The sequence below is a fragment of the Pelodiscus sinensis genome, chromosome 7 (assembly GCF_052426305.1).
Source record: "Pelodiscus sinensis isolate ZL-2025 chromosome 7, ASM5242630v1, whole genome shotgun sequence".
NCBI classification, from domain to species: domain Eukaryota; kingdom Metazoa; phylum Chordata; order Testudines; family Trionychidae; genus Pelodiscus; species Pelodiscus sinensis.
The window spans coordinates 59522264-59542421 of NC_143058.1; the positions used below are offsets into that span (position 1 = coordinate 59522264).

At 45.0% G+C, this 20158-nt stretch overlaps 1 protein-coding gene across 16 annotated transcripts in view; it reads left to right on the top strand.

The window, feature by feature from the left end:
- MAP2 (microtubule associated protein 2) overlaps positions 1-20158 on the top strand; it is a 331690-nt gene that overhangs the window by 300672 nt on the left and 10860 nt on the right. For 10 of the 16 annotated variants that reach the window (XM_089779819.1, XM_075933895.2, XM_089779816.1 and 7 more), the window contains 3 exons: positions 3995-4180; positions 7090-7243; positions 11339-11682. In XM_089779819.1, coding sequence (XP_089635945.1) covers positions 3995-4180; positions 7090-7243; positions 11339-11682 — 684 coding nt within the window. The remainder of the gene's footprint in view (positions 1-3994; positions 4181-7089; positions 7244-11338; positions 11683-20158) is intronic. The other 6 variants (XM_089779818.1, XM_075933909.2, XM_075933906.2 and 3 more) reach the window with 1 other exon arrangement.

Consider the following 20158-nt stretch of genomic DNA (forward strand, 5'->3'; position numbering starts at 1 on the left):
TACTACTCAATTTAAGTATGAGAGGCAGCCTCTGCCGCTTTGTGCCTTCGTTCCCCATCGGTAATACCTTTCCTACTAAGGGTATTGTGAGAATAAATTCATTTGTTTTTAACGAGGTGCTCAGATACTACTGTGATATGGAGGGTATCAAAGCACTTAATTAGATTGTAGCCACCAAATTGCTGGTTCTCAGCCCTCTCAAAATTCGGTGCAGATTTGCAAAGGTATTTAGATGCCTAAAGATATGGGCAGACAGATACTGGCTTTACAAAAGTGCCCAGGTGCATTAGGTACCTAATTCCCACTGACTTTCTGCATCCCACAGCACCTAAACATCCTTTGAAATCCAGCCCAAGGTTGGGCACCTGAAGATGGAGGCAGGCCAGACTAGGTGAACGTTTAAAATGGCACAGTTTTATGAAAATTATTTCAAGTGGACTCACCATTGGTCAGTGTAGTGGGTCAGGATTTACTGCCATGGTGTCCTGACAGCCCGCCTGCTCCATCAAGGATGAGAACCAAAAGGCTGTGTGCGTGTGTGCTCAGTGATGTGGGCCATGTTGACTTGTGCAATTCGTCAACACAGCAGACTCTGAGAGAGCCCCCAAAGACCACAAATCAGATAAGGATCGAAGGCGCCCAGCCAGGTTTATTGTTAAGCGAAGTTCAGTAGTAGTGGTCAGTAGATGCTAATGAATCACTATGCCAGGGCTGGGGAGCCTATTTTGGGTCAGGAGCCACTGACCTAGAGAAAAAATCAGCAAGTGAGAAGCAAAATACCAAACAAACAAAGAAACAAAACAACCTGTGTGGCCCCTGATTGAGAATGAGAAAGCACACCAGAGGCTGGGGGGCCAGGCTAGTAGATTTTGTGTGCTCCAGCCCTGTGGGGGGATGGTGGTGGGTCTGAGTGCCTGTGCAGGCTCCCCAATGCTGGGGGGGCAGAGCTCTGAGACTTAGGGGCTGGATCCATGCAAGCCACAGACCCCATCTGGCCCCTGGATCTGAGGTTCCCCACCCCTGCACTATGCATTTGTACCCCATAACAATGGACTCAGCTCAGTCAGTGGGAGGTCCCACTGTCCCCTAGGCCAGATAAAAACAGTCCCTCCACAACACAACTTTATAGACACTGCACACAAGTTACCCATCACTCCTGATGTGTCAGGTTGCCACCCTCTGACACTACTTACATACTCCCCATCACCCTGCACCTCATGGTCTGATTAGATCATCTCTATCCATCATGCTGTCATTTTAGACCATTTCCCGAACCTGGGTTGGTATCTGTGGGGAGTGTGGGTACCAAGGTCTTTTTTAATGAGCTGGTGGTATCATCCTTTTGGAATGTTCTTTCTACTTATGACCAGTCCCAATTACTGTTCTACACCTGGGCCTAATACCAGTTAGTGTTTTGCACTCTCAGCCCTGATCCTGCCAAATTCTGTGAGCAGGGCCTGCCTCTTGCTCACAGCTTGGCTTTCCTGTCCTTTATGTTAGCCATGTTTTGTCCATTGTTAGCTAAGTCTCAGGCCTCAGGCCTCAAATCAGGCTTGTGCTACATGAACTTTTGTTTCAGGCCCTCATCTTACTACAATCAGTTATATGCCTCCCTGTATTTTAGATAGCAAAATAATAAATATTTGGCAATCAATAATATGTGGCCATAAAAGCGGAGGGTTTTTAGAAATAAACTCTTGCAATATTAAAGTGTCTCTAGTCATTGAACGGAGCTTGTTTCCCACAATAGAGGCTCCAAAATGAACAATATTTTCTACAGAGGCCCAGTCTAACAATGCAGTAGGCCGGAAAGAAAGCATTAGAATTTAGAACCTTCCCAAGCCACACGGGAATGCCTTTATTTCACTTCACAATTTAAAAATTGTTTTAAGCAGTGTTGATGTGCCCAATTCTGATCTCTTTTAATGTGGCATAAATTGGGATCAACTCTGCTATCATCGATGGAGCTACATCAGTATACAACTAGAGCAGGGCAAAGAGATTAGGCTCAATGTTTCATAAGTGAAAATGTTCAGTACCCTGATTCTGCGTAGTGTCGACAGTGTGGATTTTTTCAGCGCTACTATGCATTGTTAACAGCCCAATCCTGCAGCTCTTGCTTGTGCCGAGTCATTTTTACACATACATAGTCCTATTGTAGCTACTTGCATGAGCAATTTCATCTCTATGGGTATGTCTACACTACAGTTCGAACTAGCGGGGTAATGTATGCATACCGCACTTGCTAATGAAGCCCGGGATTTGAATTTCCCGGGCTTCATTAGCATAAGCGGGGAGCCGCCATTTTTAAATCCCCGCTGCTTCGAACCCCGTGCAGCGCGGCTACATGGGGCTCGAACTAGGTAGTTCGGACTAGGGTGCCTATTCCGAACTACCAGTTCACCTCATTTCACGAGGAGTAACGGTAGTTCGGAATAGGAACCTAGTCCGAACTACCTAGTTTGAGCCCCGTGTAGCCGCGCTGCACGGGGTTCGAAGCAGCGGGGATTTAAAAATGGCGGCTCCCCGCTTATGCTAATGAAGCCCGGGAAATTCAAATCCCGGGCTTCATTAGCAAGTGCGGTATGCATACATTACCCCGCTAGTTCGAACTAGCGGGGTAGTGTAGACATACCCTATGCGAGTAAAGTGTTGCAAAATCAAGCCTTCTTTGCCAAGATACTAGCTTCCAATTATTCTTTTTCATTATATCTTATACGCTGTAAGGAAAAAAAATGAGAGCCAGATTGTAAACCCCTTACGTTACTTAAGGGCCCAAGTAGTCCTAGTGTCATCAGTAGAACTAGCTCTGGTAATAGTTGCTTGCCGGGGCCAGTATGGGGTTTGTAATCTGGCCCATAATGATTTGAAAATATTTCAAACAGAGTATAAAATTGCATTTTATGCTGGATTCTTAAGTGTAAATAAGATAGAAGAGGTGTCATTATCATGTTATAGCCACATTTTTTTCTAAGTCTCCTACTAACACAGGGGTGGGTAAATACCACCTCGTGGGCCAGATCTAATTCCCCAGGGTTAGCACCTGGCAGGCCAATGCTGCTATATGTACCTGCGCCTCCATAGATACTGGTCAATCCACCTCCCATTGTCCATGGATTGCCATTCCCAGCCAATGGGAGCTTTGGGAAGCAGCACGGACAGGTACACCACTTCCTACAGCTCCCGTTGGCTGGGAATGGTGATCCACAGCCAATCAGAGCTGCAATTGCCTGTACCTTTGGAGGCACATGTAAATGTAGTGGTGGTAGTTCGCCTGGGGTAACCCTGGTGAACTGCCACCATTTTATTGTCCACCCCCGTACTAACATATTTGTGGACTATTCCCAGACAGGGAGATACTTCATATACAAAACTTGATTTTTAAAAAGCAGGCTCTATCTCTGGTCCTGTAAATTTCCACCTACAGTAAGTGCTCACGAGGCAGCCTTTGCATCTGCGGTTATTAGAGGAGACAAACTTGCCTGTGCAGAAAAGGAGGGCTGTATGGAGGCCCTTCTTAGGGGACATCGACACAGCATTGATGACGTGATTTCCAGCTTGGGTAGACGAACACACACGAGCTCTGCCAGGGTATATTGGTGGCACAGGTAGCAGTTCAGGCTAGCCACCTGAGGACAATCCCACTCGGCTCCCAGGATGCATAGTGAGACAGCTAGCCTGAACCACTGCACATACAATGCTGTTTTTAGGCACAAGCTTGAACGGAGGTACATGTACCTGAGCTGGAAATTATTTCTCATCTGCGATGTGGATGCACCCAGAGAGTAAGTTGCTCTCTCAGAGCCACAGCTGCGTTTCAGCAACCCAATACCTACTTGCATGTGTGTTGTAGAATAGTACATGTTCCAGCTGGAAAATGGAAGTTTTGTTCATAGTTGGTATTTTTTTCATTGATCCATGTTGCCTGTGTTTTCCTTTCATCTCCTCATCCACCTTTATGTCATGTTTCTTTTGTTTGTTTTGTCATCACTAGACTGCCTCTTTGTCAAAGATTCCTGCCTCAAAGTCTAGAGCGAAGTCATTACTTCCTCCAAGACCCAGCTCAGCTTGCTCACTAACTACTAAAAGGGCTGCTTTTCTCGATACAGACAGTTACTTTGTACGGCCCTCCTCAGCGGGCCCAAGAGACTACTTTCCATACTCAAAATCAGATGCTAAGGTAAGGTAGTTGAGTTAGAGGTAGCTCAGAGAGGTGCACAAGTGAATTCCATGGATCTTATTTTCTCACTGCTACAGCTGAGCAAATCTCAGGGTACGTCTACACTGCATGCTAATTCCAAAATAAGTTATTCCAGAATAGTTATTCCGAAACAGCTTATTTCAAAATAGCATGTCTACACTGCAGGGGAGCCTCAAAATCAGTCCGAGGCAGGCTTCCCTAATGTAGACGTGCTATCTTGATTTAGAGCCCCAGGAGGCACTGGGGTGGATTAACTTAGAATGGCCCTGGGGAGGGGCTATTTTGAAATAGAAGCAGTGGAGCATCTACACGCGTCTTATTTCAAAGTAGCTATTTTGGAATAGGCATTATTCCCCCTAGAATGAAGTTTACCGATTTCAGAATAAGCCATCCGTTATTTCAAAATTAGTTTGAAATAATGGAATGCTTGTGTAGACGCTCACATTGTCATTTTGAAAAAACACTTGTTATCTTGAAATAACGGTGCAGTGTAGACGCACCCTCAGTGAAGTTACTTGGGTTTGTCATCACATACAGTCGCACAGCTGCAGCACTTGGTGAAGAGCTTCTCCCATTGGTGTAGTTAATCCACTTCCCCAGAGAGGCAATAATTATGTCAAAAGGAGAAGCTCTGCCATGGACATTGTGCTGTCTACCCTGGGAGTTAGGCTGGTATGACTATGTTGCTCAGTGGTTCAGGCTTTACCAACAAAAGTGTGAGTGTAGACAAAGCCTCAGTGAAGATACTTGGAGAGCTACTCTTATCCCGTGGAAGGAGACATGGGATCCAGGCTATAGACTAGCTTTGGAGACGGGGGCTGTGTCTACATTGGCACCCCTTTCGGAAAAGGGATGCTAATGTAGCACTTTGGAATAGGCAAATCCGCGGGGGATTTAAATATCCCCCGCGATATTTGCATTAAAATGGCTGCCGCTTTTTTTCCGGCTTGGGGAAAAGCCGGAGAAAAGCGCCAGTCTAGACGTTATTCTCCGGAAAATAAAGCCTTTTCAAGTAGGAATAAGAAATCCTCCGGAAAAGGCTTTATTTTCCGGAGAATAACGTCTAGACTGGCGCTTTTCTCCGGCTTTTCCCCAAGCCGGAAAAAAGCGGCAGCCATGTTAATGCAAATACCGTGGGGGATATTTAAATCCCCTGTGGATTTGCCTATTCCAAAGTGCTACATTAGCATCCCTTTTCCAAAAGGGGTGCCAATGTAGACACAGCCAAGATGTCTAGAAACAAAGGAGATTGTTACCAATTTTTCAGGAGGATAACTCAACTCTCTTTTATCCTGTGACAGCTGAGGTGTTAACTGCCCACTTCACTTTGAATGGTCTCTTGCAACTCCTTATCTTTTCCACCTAATCTTTGGCTGTGACACTCTTAAGTATCTTTCCCAGACTTAAAAGAAGCGCTCTTGGGTAGCTCTTTCTCACCGACAGGAATTGGTCTCAGAAAAGATATTTCCTGTCTCTCCTTGTGAGACTAGTAGCCAAATGCCGCCTGGCATACGCCGGTATCTCCCAAATCCAATTTCAAAAATTATCCAAACTGGTGCAAAAAACATCTGGTGTGGGTTGGTCAGAAAATGGTTGTAAGTGGGGCACAGTGGCTAAATTCACCAACTTGGCCTTCAGTGGGTGTGTAAACCAAGTAAAATGTATACATGGGGGGACTGGAAGAGAAAGCCATCATTAAGACATAGAAAACTCCTCTTCCTGCAATATATCATGCAGCACCCTCTAAACCTGTAGGGCTAATTTTGCCCCTGATGTAACTGGGCTAAGCTTTCCTTCAGAGTTGTGTCCTCTTATGCTAGGGATTGCATCTGGTCCCCAGAGAATACTAAATGGGTTACAAACTTACCGAAAGGCAAATTGGTGCTGGTGTCTTTAGTCACCTACATTTATTTTATGACCAATTTACGTCCAGGGTTAGATCCTCTACTTTGGTAGATAGACACAACCCTATTGAAGTCAGGAGAGCACTGTCCATTTCACCAAGGGTGGTCTGGCCCCACAAGTACAACTTATGGGTTTTGCAGGGCTGTCATAGCCATATTGGTCCTAGCAAATATTTGCACATACTCAGATGTGCTCTGATCTAAATGAGATAGAGAAGCAGAAACAAACTGAATCAAACATAGACAAGATCGGTACAGAAGAAAATAGGCTAAGGGTCCAGTGACTAATATCCCTCCTTTGAAAATGTAATCAGCAGTCTAAATTCTATACATATCTCATTTTTGGGGAAAATGTAATGCACCTTCAGTGCCTCAAAAGGCATTTCAGCCCTCCTGTTCTCTAATAATGTGGAGCGTGAAACATCCGGGGAGGGGGCTGATCTTGTGATTCTTCTGCAGGTGGAATCCCATGGGACTTCAGGATTGGGCCCTGGATCTTTGCATAACAAAGCCCATTATACTAAATAGTCTTTGAGTATTTCTTGTTTCATGACTTGCTGACCAAAACTCCTCTTTTACGTTGGGTTTTGCCGTTGACTTCAGTGGGAGTGGAAACAAGCCTTGATACATTTTTGGTCATATCAGTGAAACTATTTTCAGATAAGTTAGGAAATAGAGGAGGAGTTTAGTAGGCAATAGACATTTAAGGAGCTTTGTAAAAGTGAGTTTGTTGGATTGTCTTAGGCAAACTGAAAATCTACGGTATTCAGTAAATCCCAAGGAAGTTAAATGATACATCAGAGCTGGGCAGCCATCAGAGCTCCCTGCATGAAACATAACAGAAATGGGCATCATATGATCTCAGTTGCACTGGGGTGAATCAGGGACTACCATGGAATCTCACTGGTGTTAGTCTGGATAATTACCAATATGTTTTCGATGTTTTACAAACAAAGCCGATTTTTTCCTTTTTGCACCAATCAGGATGGAGTAACCAAGAGTCCCGAAAAGCGTTCCTCTCTACCAAGACCTTCCTCTATCATCCCCACTCGGAGGGGTGTATCAGGAGACCGAGACAGAGATGAGAATTCTTTCTCCCTCAATAGCTCCATCTCCTCTTCACTACGACGGACTACGCGTATGTTTCTCTACAACCTTAACATTTCTGGTGCCTTCACCCACCCTTGTTATGAATTTCACATACTTGCTAAATCCATCCCTATCTTTCCTTTGCATGTAGGAAATAGACCTGAGTTGTAATGCTAGGACCAGAAATCTGCACCCAAAATTTGGCCAAGTTCACATAGAGGGTGCAGTATAGAGACAAAAGTTTCATTTCAGATACGGAATTAATTTTCCCCAAAGTCAGGGATATTCACACTAATGGCTGCATTTGAGACCCTTGTCTAAACAAACTATCCCTTCATATGGGTTTTTAGTTGTGTGACATATTTAATATGGGCCATTTATAAACCAACAGGAAAAAGAAACATACTTAATGTGAGTAGCATAATTAAAAAAAAAATTCTGATGATCTCAGGAAAACGGGAGGCTTACCTAATAAATACCAAGAATTGTTAATTTGTTGCTTTGGTTTAATGTTACCTGGTGGTTAGTTAATGCCAAACCAGAAAGAAGCTTTACCTAAAAATAGTTCCATGTAAGTTGTTAGGGTCACTCATCAGAAGAAAGACTCAGCAAGGTCTTTTTATCACGATGCGACAGTGCTTTTAGCAGCTATAAATAGAGCATTAGAAAAGCCAACACTTAGTACCCGGTGTACTGGGGGTGGTTAAAGTCAAAGAACGTTTGGAAGGTTAAAAAAGAGCACTTATATCTGTAGAGAACCTAATGTGGTCTTGAGCTCTCCAGCAGGATAGCAGAGAGAAGAAAGCAAGCTGTATAAAAGACTGAGCCAATGAGCTGGAAAGCGGGCTTCTTCTAGCTGCTCCCCCATGTTTATGTTATACCTGGAGCCCAAGGGAGAAAGCAATAATAAAGAGAATTAGTGAAAGTACCCTAATGGAAGGTATTTGTGATGTAAAGGGGGGACCAGTTTTCACAGGAGCAAATCTATAAAACCACAAATCTAAACAAATTACCCTGAGACCAGGGATCTTAGACATCTCCCTTGTTGGTGTGGCATTCAGCCCAAGCTGTAGAACCTAGACTTCGTACTCTCCTGTCCCATGGGAATTTTTCTGTCCCCGCCTCTTCAGAAGCCATTCCGACAAGCCTTTTTAAAGAAGGCTCCGGACATAAGAACAGGTATACTGGGCCAGGCCAATGGTCGGTGTAGCCCTGTATCCTGTATCTGACACTGGCCACTGCCAAATGCTTCAGATGAAAAGAACAGAACAGGGCAAGTTTGAGTGATCCATTCCCTGCTGTCCAATCCCAGCATCTGGCAGCCAAAGGTTTAGGGATACCCCGGGCATGGGGTTGTGTCCCTGATCCTCTTGGCTAGTTACCATTGATGGTCCTGTCCTTCATGACCTAATTATTTTAAGAACCGAGTTATATGTTCAGCTTTCACAATGTCCCCTGGGAATGTGTTCTACTGGGTGACTGTGTGTTGCATGAGGAAGGTGCTACCTTACGTTTCTTTTAAACTTGCCACCTGGTAAGTGCATTGAGGTGTCCCTGGTTGCTGTGTTATGTGAAGGGAGTTAGGTACCCAAATCCCACTGAAAATCCTTTGAAAATTGCAGCTTCAGTTCCAGTGGGGCAAAGTGTAGCCCCTCTCCGTTCACAGTGACCCCGGGCTGGCACAGTAGCAAATGAACAACTTCATCCTTCCAGCTAGGGCAGCTGCATACCAGAATGTGCCTGCCAAAAGGGTGGAAGCCTGAGGAATAAAAAATAAAGGATGCAGGGAGGCAGGAAAATCCCATTCTCCTTCCTGCATAGCCAGTTTCTGAGAGAGAAGAAGCTTGATTGATGGTTGGCTGAGAAAGAAAGAGTCCAGTCAGGAAAAAGTGGAGTTGAGAGTAAAATCCCTTCAATATGTCGTGTTCAGCAAAGAGACTTTCTCCTTAACCCCAGAAGCACCCATGCTTTGGGTCTCATCCAGTCCCAGTGAAATAAATGGAACGATTCTCATTGACTTCTCTGGGCATTCTTGTGTCCCCTTTGAGCAGAGTAGGCCCAGGAGGTTTACCGTTCCCCCTCAGAACTCAATGGAAGCCAAGAAAGCGCTTCCCTACAGCAAGGAGAGGGAATACAATGTAGACCTCTGACTCCACTCCAGTTTTTTCCCCAGGTTTAATAATTTTAGAATTAAAATCGTCTTGACTAAGCTGTGAAGTGAACATTTTATCGCAGTGAAAGGGGGACACACTTCACACTGTGGCTGCTGCTCTTTGTATTGCCTTCAGGCAACTTTCTTCAAGGCTGGGCTTAACAGGGCGGCTGTGTCTACACTGGGCCACTTATTCCAGAAAATCAGCCGCTTTTCCGGAATAAGCTGCGAGCTGTTTGGCCCTTGAATTTCCGGAAAAGCAATGACGCTCTACTGTACAAAATCAGCCACTATTCTGGAAAAGCTACGCTGCTCCCGCTCAGGCATAAGTCCTTATTCCGGAACACCGTTCCGGAAAAGGGCCAGTGTAGACAGCCCAGTAGTCTTTTCCGGAAAAAAGCCCCGATCGCGAAAATGACGATCGGGTCTCTTTTCCGGAAAAGCGCGTCTACATTGGCCACAGATGCTTTTCCGGAAAAAAGGCTTTTCCGGAAAAGCAGCCTGCCAATGTAGATGCTCCTTTTCCGGAAAAACTTAAAATGGAATAGTATTGCGTTTTAAGCACTTCCGGAAATCCATGCCAGTGTAGACACAGCCGGCATGTGTGGGTACAAGGATTCTCTGAGAGAAAGGTCTTTTCATGTCGGAAAGGACTGGGCGTGCATTTAGCACTTGGCAGAAACCCTCCAAAATGTTTCATCCAGATGTGGACGTAATCTGAATACGACACCTATTCTGAGTATAGATTAAAGAATAATTGAGGTAAATAATAATTGAGGTATTCTTGCTATAATTACTTTCTTTAGTTGCCCTAATGCAGGGGTGGGCAATAATTTTGATTGGGGCCACTCCAAGATTTTAGTAAGTTGTCAAGGGTGCACATCTATGGAGGGGGTGCAGGGTCTGGAATGGAGGTTGGGTGCAGAAGGTAGTTTGCAGTAGGGGACTAGGGTGCAGAAGAGGTGTGGGGTCTGAGAGGGAGTTTGGGTGAAGGAGGGGATTGTGATCTGGGGCAGGGGCTTGGGGAGGATTCTGGCCTGGGGAAGGGGTTAGGATGGGGTGCAGGTTCTGGGAGGGAGTTGTGTCCTGGAGAAGGGGACAGAAGGGGTACAGAGGGTTTGGGTGGTGGCCTGGAGCAGTTATTTTGGGGGGGGGGAGAGGGGCTGGGGTACCAGAGGCAGGTTCTGGCTGGGAGGTGCTTACCTAGGTGGCTCCCAGCCAGCAGCCCTGCAGGAACCTGAGATGGGCTCCCTTCCTGTCTGCTATAATCTCAGACTGGTCAAAATGGCTGGTTGCTCCACGTGGCTCTGAGCAGGAGTGGCAGGAGGGAGGAAGGAGGCTTTGCACACTGCCCCTGTCCCCAGCAAAATTTCTTAGCTCCTGTTGGCTGGAAACCGGCCAAGGGGTGCTGAGAGATTTTGCTGGGAGGGGATTCAGGGACAGCGCAAAGTCTCCCTCCTCCCTCCCCAGCATCCAGAGCTGAGAGCAGCCAGATGTTTAAAGTAGCATGAGCTGCTCTAAGGTAAGGATTTCGGCTAGACAGCCACAGGACAGATCTGGTGGCTTAGCAGGCCGATTCCTGTCCTGCCCCCCGCCCCTCCAATGAAACAATAATCACCTGGAGACAGGTCCATACATGGATGATCATAGCTCTTTTGAAGTCAGTGGACAAATGGAGCATGTACCTTCTGGATTCTACTGTAGATACAAGGCTACTAGCTATGGTACATGACCAAAAGCAACTAGGCTTTTGGAATCTACAGTTCAAAAATGTATGATCAAACCCGTCTTCACTATGTAGACTAAATGCCTAATCCAAAAGCCCGCCGAGGTCAGTCAGGGTCTTTCCATTGAGTTGGTGGGCTTCACTTCAGGCTTTAAATGTTTCACTGAGGAATACTTATAGTTGGAGGTGCCACAATCTGGAGTCACAATATGAAGAAAAGAGAGATTTGTGTGTGTGGTTTTAATGCCGTTGTCTCGTCAATATAGGATCGGAGCCGATTCGCAGCAGGACAGGAAGGAGTGGCACTTCGACGCCCACAACCCCTGGATCCACGGCTATCACTCCTGGTACTCCACCAAGCTACTCCTCCCGTACCCCTGGTACTCCTGGGACCCCAAGCTATTCCAGAACCCCTCATACTCCAGGCACTCCCAAGTCTGCTATACTGGTGCCCACTGAGAAGAAAGTTGCCATCATACGCACGCCTCCAAAATCTCCAGCCACACCTAAGCAGCTACGACTTATTAACCAGCCTCTGCCGGACCTCAAGAATGTCAGGTCCAAAATTGGGTCGACAGACAACATCAGATACCAGCCTAAAGGGGGACAGGTAAGGATTTACTCTAAATGCCTGGTGAACGTTAATGTGCTGGGAAGGCAGTCAAATTGAGATGCTTCATAAACAGACATCTGTTGTGTGGTGCCCTTATACCTTCCTCTGAAGCACCTGATACAGGCCACAGCTACAGGACTAGATAGATCTTAGGGCTAGGTCAGCCTGGTAATTTCTATATTCCTAGACAGAGTGTAGTCTCTAATTCCCTTTTACTAATGCACATGTTGCTACCTCACACTTTGCTTTCCAATAGCTATAACCTTTGGTCAGAGATTGGACTGTGTAGCTCTTACGATGCCCTAGCAACAGCTACTCCTGTTCCTTATCTCCTTTTGTGGCACGTGGAAATGTCTGTTCATACATCAGTAGAGGCCGGAATTATTTGCAAGGAAGCAAGCTTTCCACTCCCAAAAGGCCGTTGTGTTATCTTGTAACTTAGAGGCGATGACAATCAGTTTGATTAGGTTTGTTTTAATTACTGATATATTGTTTCAGAAATCAGTTTTGTATAGGACTGGACAAGCTGGATCAGTAAAACTGAAACCAACTCAGATATTTGCCCAAATCATGGATCAAATTAAGCTTCCTTTTGAGGTTGTAAAAATGTGATTCATTTGTGTATGTATTACAAAATGTTCACCCACACTTCATGTTGACATATGATCAAAATCTGCAAGGGTCTGACTGCTCCCCACAAAGTACTCTACATGCAGCCTTAGTTCCCATTGGCTTCATTAGAAGCAGAGGGTGCTCAGCACCTTATCAAACAGCACACTGAGTGTCTATCGCTCCTTTGGACTCTGAGACCAGTTCCGCAGCTTGGAAACACATGCAGAGTCAGAACATTTGTCAGTCAGAAGGGGGAATATCCAAGCTTTGGGATATTTATCCAAACCTACAAAACACTCAGGTTCACCTTTTGTGAATTATAAAGAAAAGTTGGATCTTATCATTTTATCCATTCGTTGCAGATATTTGGGAGTGAAAATATGCTTACTGATGTAATAGATCATAGCGCAGCTTTCAGTATGTAGCCTCTGATCCTGTCACATGCTTTTACGGTGATCAGCTACTAGCAAGACTGGGCTTGGAACCAACTAGTCAAAGAAGCCCAATAAGGATAATGCATCACCAAATGTTTTTCTTTGTTTATTTTGACACATCTTTTTGATTATTTCTGACAATATTTCATCTCTCTTCATACATGTTTGGTGGTACATGTTATAAAAGCTGTCCAACACCTCAGTATAGCACCCTAACAAACTTTGACTTCTAGCAAATTTTATGTAGCAAAAAATCTTTCCTAACCTGTAAGGGCTCTGAAAGTAGTTGTTTTTCTCTTTGTTATTATGAAAAATTAAACCGGATTTGTGGATTAACACCATGAGACTCACCAGGGTTTACAGTTTTTGATGTATAGGGGTGTTTCTGATAGTATTGTACACACCTTTACAATTTTGGCTTTTTTTCTGCCAGATATTGTGGCCCACATATGCTAAGATTTTTTTCAAAGTAATCCTTTAGTAATATACAGCAGCTGGTGATCACAGGGGAAATGTAACAGATGAATATAAAAAATACGATTGAAACAAAAGTATTCAGATACGTTCTTCCTCAGTAGTTTGTAACCATTTTAAGTGGCTTGAGCAAAGAGAATGACTCATGGAGTATTTCCTTTGTGCTTTCTCTAGATCATCCTTCTGTCTAGACTAGAGTTTGGGGTTTTTTCTTTACTTTTCCATTGTTCAGTCTTACAGTGTCAGCCTGTCATGGAACGATGTGAACACAAATTTATTTTTCTTTGTTGATGTCTTCCTATATCATGTCTAGCAGTGTTACATTACAGTGGCTGAAATGTTCTGCTCCCTGCTCTTACTGATGATGTATGAAACAAATAGAAGGCAGCTTTAGCTTTATAACTTGACCTGGAGTTTCACTACTGATAGCAGAAAAACAGTCTGGGCAAGTAACCAAACATGACAGGAAAATTACATCAAGAGTAAAGATATGCAACCCTAAAGTGTCACTTAAAGACATCATCTTTCGTTTCACCAGAGGCATAGGTTAACCTAACGCAAAGTCCATTCTTTTAGCTTCCAGCAATCCTAGGGACAGCAGTTGCATTGCAACAGTGCCAGCATTTGATGTGTATCATGGAAGAAGCATGAGGTGTTTGAATGTTAAATAAATCAAGAAAGAAACACAGAGTTTCAGCCCTGAATCTCTTTAGAAGCTCATCAGCCAACAGATTCATTTAAATTCAGCTCTGGTTCACCCTTAAAAAAAAAGGAAAGCGGCTTTCTAGGACAGAAAAAACATACTGCTGCAACTTGGTAGGTTCATGCAGCAACTTGGTAGGTTTCTACTAGTAGCATGCAGTATGAGAAGTAGTTAATGGGTGGTTGGCAGTACTGAGAACTGAGGGGGCCCTGTGCTCTGTGAGGTTAACTACTAGGTAGTTTTCTCTTTTTATACAAAAGTATTATGAACTATATCATTTTTGGCAGAGCTCAGACACAGCTTGCAAGCGGTACGTCTTTTGGGTTTGAGTGGATTTTAGCGCTGCCTCAGCCATGAAGGAAATACTGTGTTTTCAGAAGAAACTAATTTGCGTATATTCTTTCTAAGATGGCCTTAGGGAAGAATGGGGGGAAATTCTCTTACAGATATCAATTCTGTTTTTGCTATTTGTAAGTATTCTTCTTGACATTCTAACCATGGATGTGAGAAGATATTTGTGAACATACTTAGTGTACCAAAGAACATTGATAACATTGCTGACATGGAATATATGTTAAGCGCCACATGGCAGCAATCAATGACAAATCCAAAAATGTATCAAATCCAAATGTTTACAAATAAATTTGTAAAGTGCTGGAGTCAAATCCAAGTCACAGGCCAGATCCTCATTGGTGTGAATCAGCAACATTTTAGTGAAGTCAATTGTATTACACAGATTTACCTGAATTGAGAATTTGGTCCTAAGTATGTACTAGCATCACTAACTTCAGGTATAGCAAAGTCATTGGTAACGAGCAATGTGGCAAATAGAAAAAAGTGTGTATCCAAACCCAGTATGAATACTCCTTGCTAGAGGATGTGGTGAAGGCTAGGACTTTAACAGGGTTCAAAAAAGAGCTAGATAGATGCATGGAGGTTAGGTCCATCAATGGCTATTAGCCAGGATGGGTAGGAATGGTGTCCCTAGCCTCTGTTTCTCTGGAGGTGGGTGACAGGAGAGGGATCAATCACCTGTTGTGATCCCTCCCTCTGGGGCATCTGGCACTGGCCACTGTTGGCAGACAGGATACTGGACTAGATGGACCTTTGGTCTGACCCACTATGGCCCCTCTTACGTTCCAATGGAATGGAGTTTCTGAAGAAGCTCTTTTGCAGATCAAGACAGGAATTCATTGTTTGCCCAAGGACAAATTGCTTTTAGCCATGTTTCAGTATAAATATGGTACCATGTTATAGGCTGACGGACCTTTTAAAAGGGAGATAGTGGTCTCAGCCCCCCTATCCTGTAGCTGATTTGCATCCTCAGATGGAGAGAAGGAAATCAGTCACATGACAGGGTAAGCAGGTATCTGCAGGGTTAGAAAAACAGAGGCCTGAGGATAGCCCAGGGGGACTTCAGAGTGAAATGGTAGAGTTTGCGAGAGAGAGACTGAGACAGACTGTCAGTCTCCAGCAATCCCTGGGGAAAACGGGGGCCTGGATGGAAAGGCCCAGCTGTATGTTTTGGTTTCCTTTTGGGAACACAGCAAAGAAGGCAGGCCTGGCCTTGGCTTTTCTCCAGAGACTTAAGCCAGGTCTACACTAGGACACAAAGCTGAACTACGTGAATAGCATAGCTGGAGTTGGCAAACCTTAGTTTGATTTTCTGCCATATCCCCAGTGTAGGAGGTTGACAGGAGAAATTCTTCCATTGACTTCCCTTACTCCTCGCAACCCACTGGAGTTGATGGGGGCATGATCAGTGGTCAGTTTAGTGGGTCCTTATTAGACCTGCTCAATCGACCTCAGGGAGATTAATCTCTGCAGCATCGATCTTCTGGTAAGTGGAGACAAGGCCTTAGAGAACAGAGGAAGAGAGTTCCTCAGGGAGGTGAGGCTGTGCCCAGTGTAAGGTTGGGATGGAACACCTTTTCATGGTTATTTTGAAACTTTGTCCTAGTGAAACCGGAACTCCAAGAGAGGCTGTTATTGGACTGGAAACTCAGCCTTTTCCAGTTTTCCTTGTTGATCCAAAAGAGTCAGGAAGAGTTCTGTCAATGAGGGAGCCTGGTTGAGGTGGCTATCCCTATTACATGCCCACATTCAATTGAGGGTAAAACCTGCCCAGAAACCATGGGAATTGTATGAAAAGGAATATTGGTATGCTCACAAGTGATACAGTGTTGACTGTAGAGAAGGAGGTCTGATGTAACTAAGCATCGCAGAATTGATAGGGAGAGGCTGTGTACATTAAGGGTTCTATCCTGCCACACAGAATTGCTGTTCTTTATTGTGCCCAGTCCTTTTTACTTCAGGAGGAGCTATGAGTGCATAAGGATGTCAGAATCAGGGGCTGCATCGTCATTGAGGTGTATGCACATTAGTGACGAGGAGTATGGCCCCTGAGGTGAGTCTGAACATGCACTAATGACAGGAGAAAAGCAATTTACCTGCTGCTTCAGCATTAATGTGCTAGTAGGTGAGGCATGTGCAGAGAACCCCCATACAGGAAACAGTCCTGCAGCTGGGACTCTCCAAGTATAATGGGTATATCTGGATGGGTTGTGGCTATGGCTATAGATGAGTGTGTTCCTTAGAGCCCCCATCAATGGCGCCAATATGCTAGATTCAAACTTTCCATTGCATCAACATAAGTCCACTGAAAACAGTAAAGAAGATGGAAAATGGAAGTCTTTCTTCACTCAGCTCACAGTCAACCTGTGGAACTCCTTGCCAGAGGATGTGGTGAAGACTATGATTTTAACAGGGTTCAAAATAGAGCTAGATAGATTCATAGAGGTTAGGTCCATCAATGGCTATTAGCCAGGATGGGTAGGAATGTTGTCTCTAGCCTCTTTTTGTCTGGAAATAGATGACAGGGGAGGGATCACGTGATGTTTCCCTGTTGTGTTCCCTCCCTCTGGGGCATCTGGTATTGCCACTGTCAGCTGATAGGACACTGGGCTAGATGGACCTTTGGTCTGACCCAGTATGGCCGTTCTTATGTTCTTCTACCATTCAGAGCATAATCTGGCCCTTTATACCTGTTTGTGCTCTACCCAGGCATAAATCTTCTTCGCCTTTTACCCCTACCAACCCCCTCTGGCTCTGGGAGACATCATTGAGACATAACCCTCTGGACCTCGATTCAGGAGAATGTATGATGTATATGTTTAAGTATGTGCTTAAAGTTGTGAGTAAGTGCGTTGCTGAATCAGAGACACCACAGGAAAATTTTGAAGGGTATAATCCTACTCTGAAACATAACTATGACCAAAGTACTTAACTAGCATGTTACTATAAGGCAATTTTGTCCATTTAATTAGACATTAGCTCAACTGTCTCTGTTTGCATGTTTATAATAGTGAGATTGGATCACCCAATCACAATTTCCATCCTTAAGAATCTGTTTTTGTGAATTAAGAAAATAACTGGACAGATTCATTTCAGACTGAAACTTGGAAATGATATCTGAATCCGAGAGCTTTTTTTAATTTGAAAGTCAGGGTATGTCTACACTACAAAGTTAATTCGAACTAACGGACGTTAGCCTTCACAGCCTCCTGCAGCAAGCAGTTCCACAGGTTGACTCTTTGCTTTGTGAAGAACAACTTTATGTTATTAGTTTGAAGCCTGTTACCCATTCCTTTCCTTTGGTGTCCTCTAGTCCTTCTATTATGGGAACTAATGAAGAACTTTTCTTGATGCACCCTCTCCATCCCACTCATGCTTTTATAGACCTCTATCCTATCCCCCCTCAGTCTCCTCTTTTCTAAGCTGAAAAGTCCCAGTCTCTTTAGCCTCTCTTCATATGGGACCTGTTCCAAACCTCTGATCATTTTAGTTGCCCTCCCCTCTCCCACCCTCTCTCTTCCTTCTAAATGTCAGTCAGTCACCAGAGAGTTTCCTATTCTGCCTTTCAGCTACATGATAGACATGACTGTGATGAATGCCGTGTTGCAGAGTGATCTGGAAATGTCTATCAGCAAGCCTTCCAATATGTAAATCTTGCATGGAAAGACGTTGCAAATTCACAATATGTCAGTATTCGCAAGCCAGATCCTGAGGTCCTTATTTTACTGCGGCCTAGTTGAATAAAAATCATGCAATATTTGATTAAAAGACCTTGGGAGGTGGCTCCAAGGAATGATATTGGGCTACATTATGAATTCAGTTTTTTAAGCAGAAATCCCTCACTGGGGCCGCTCAGTTGTTTTCTATTGGCATTGAAGTCAGTGCAGTGACTCTGATTTATCCCGGCTGAGAATCTGGTTAGAGAGCAAAACGTAACAAAGGCTATGACAGCACTGCTCCACTGAGACCCAACACAGAGTTCTAGCCACCACTGGGATGCAAAGATAAAATGTGGGTATGTGGTGGTTAGGTGGGAGAACCATGCAGTGAGCTAGTTTGGTTCATGTCAGAGCTACCATGAGTCAGGAAAGAGTCTGGCCACACGCATGTTTTTCCCCCCAATCTCCACATTTCCAATATGGACGTGATTTTTGCGTGATCAGTGTATCTACTCACCCGTGGCGAGTAGATTTCAGCCGGTCGCCCCGTTCACCAGCGGCACACACATGTGCAATGCGGGTCTTGGTGCATGAGCAGTGTAGGGCTGGCGAGTGGATTTCACCACGGTTTGTCAAGCCCTGTTAATGAGGAACATCAAAGATTTTTTATTGAGCAACAAAAGGGGGGGAGTGGAGGGGAGGGAAGAGGTGGGGAAAAGTTATTGACCAAAAAAAAGGGTTGGTGTGTGTGTGGGGGGGGGGGGGGGGGAGATATTGAGGAAAAAAAGTCGCTTTCCCCTTTAAGGGCGGCCATTTTGAACAATATTGTTCTCCGCGGCACACCGCTGACTGCCTCGGAACACAGTTTAAGAAACACTATGCTAGGCAAATGTGGCAGTTTGACCCCAGTAGAAAGGAGTTTCCTCATATACCCAGATCCCAGATGAGGTAGGGCTTTATAGATTCCATCAGTGCCTTGATCCGGTGCAGCTCCGGGGGAGCAGTAGTGCAGTACACTCCCTGTGTGATGGCTCAGGCTCAGCTGCAGTCAGCATAAGCTTCGGAGAGGTCCCAGAGGGGGGTCCCAAGTAGATCTCCTTGCAATTTCCCCCTCTGGAGGTGAGAGGTGTGGATTAAGCTACCAGCGGACATGTGAAAGGAAAGGTTGCATTGTCCTAGCCAGGTGCTGATGGAAATGCTCTTGCCTTTTTGGCTACAGCTGTTATTGGGTGCTCCAAGAGCAGCCTTGCATGTAATAAAACTCCTGGATTGCAAACGTGAGTCACAGATGACACATGTCCTGTCTCAGCCTCACGTGTGTGGTTCTTGCCTGTTCTTCCAGTGGACCCTCCACCCCTTCCACTTCTCCTAACATCTTCTTTCTTTTACTGGCAGTAAGTCAGCCATCTTCTCATATTCCTGATTTCATAGACTCCAACTCTTCTTTTCCACTGCACCAGCTGGATCTTCCGTGGTGGATACCATCCATCTTATCTCATCTAGACAGGGATGATCTAGAAGTGCTTGGTTCTGCCGTGAGGGCAGGGGACTGGACTCAATGACCCCTCGAGGTCCCTTCCAGTTCTAGAATTCTGGGATTCTCTGATTCTCTGATCTATCCGTCTGTCTGAGGCCGTAATTTACTATAATATCGAAGGCCTGTGTGTGACCGGACTCTTTGTTGTCATCTTACTCGTAGTGCTTTGTTTCAGATGCTCCGGGGTGCGTACAGCTTGTGTGAGCAGAGGCTGCACTACTGGGGCTGGGTGGTTGTGGCTGGAGACATAATGACTATGCAGGAATAGCCAAGCATAATGTTGCCAGGGAACAAGTCCAGGATGGAGCCTGCACCCTCCTCTGGGCAGGGGCCCCCACAATTTTGCCCTGCATTGTTTATTGGAAAAACAGAAGCACAATTACCAAAGCAAAATTATTGGTGCCCCGACAAGCTCCTCCTTTTGCCAGATGGAAATGCTGCTGTAGTGGGGGGAGGCATATGATTGGGGCAGCTGTCATCTAGAGGCTGAATGTGCAGCTGGGTGTTTGGAGATCTGGATTCTAATTCTGTCTCTGTCGCTGGCTTATTGGCGTGGGGTGTGACACACAGGGACAAATGATGGTCAATTGAGTGTGTGAGGAGAAAGGTACAAAGAGCTCTTTGGCCCCAGGTATGAGGCTGCCAATTATGGGGAGCACAGAGGAGCACCTGCTGTGGCCACAGAAGTCTTATCCAGATA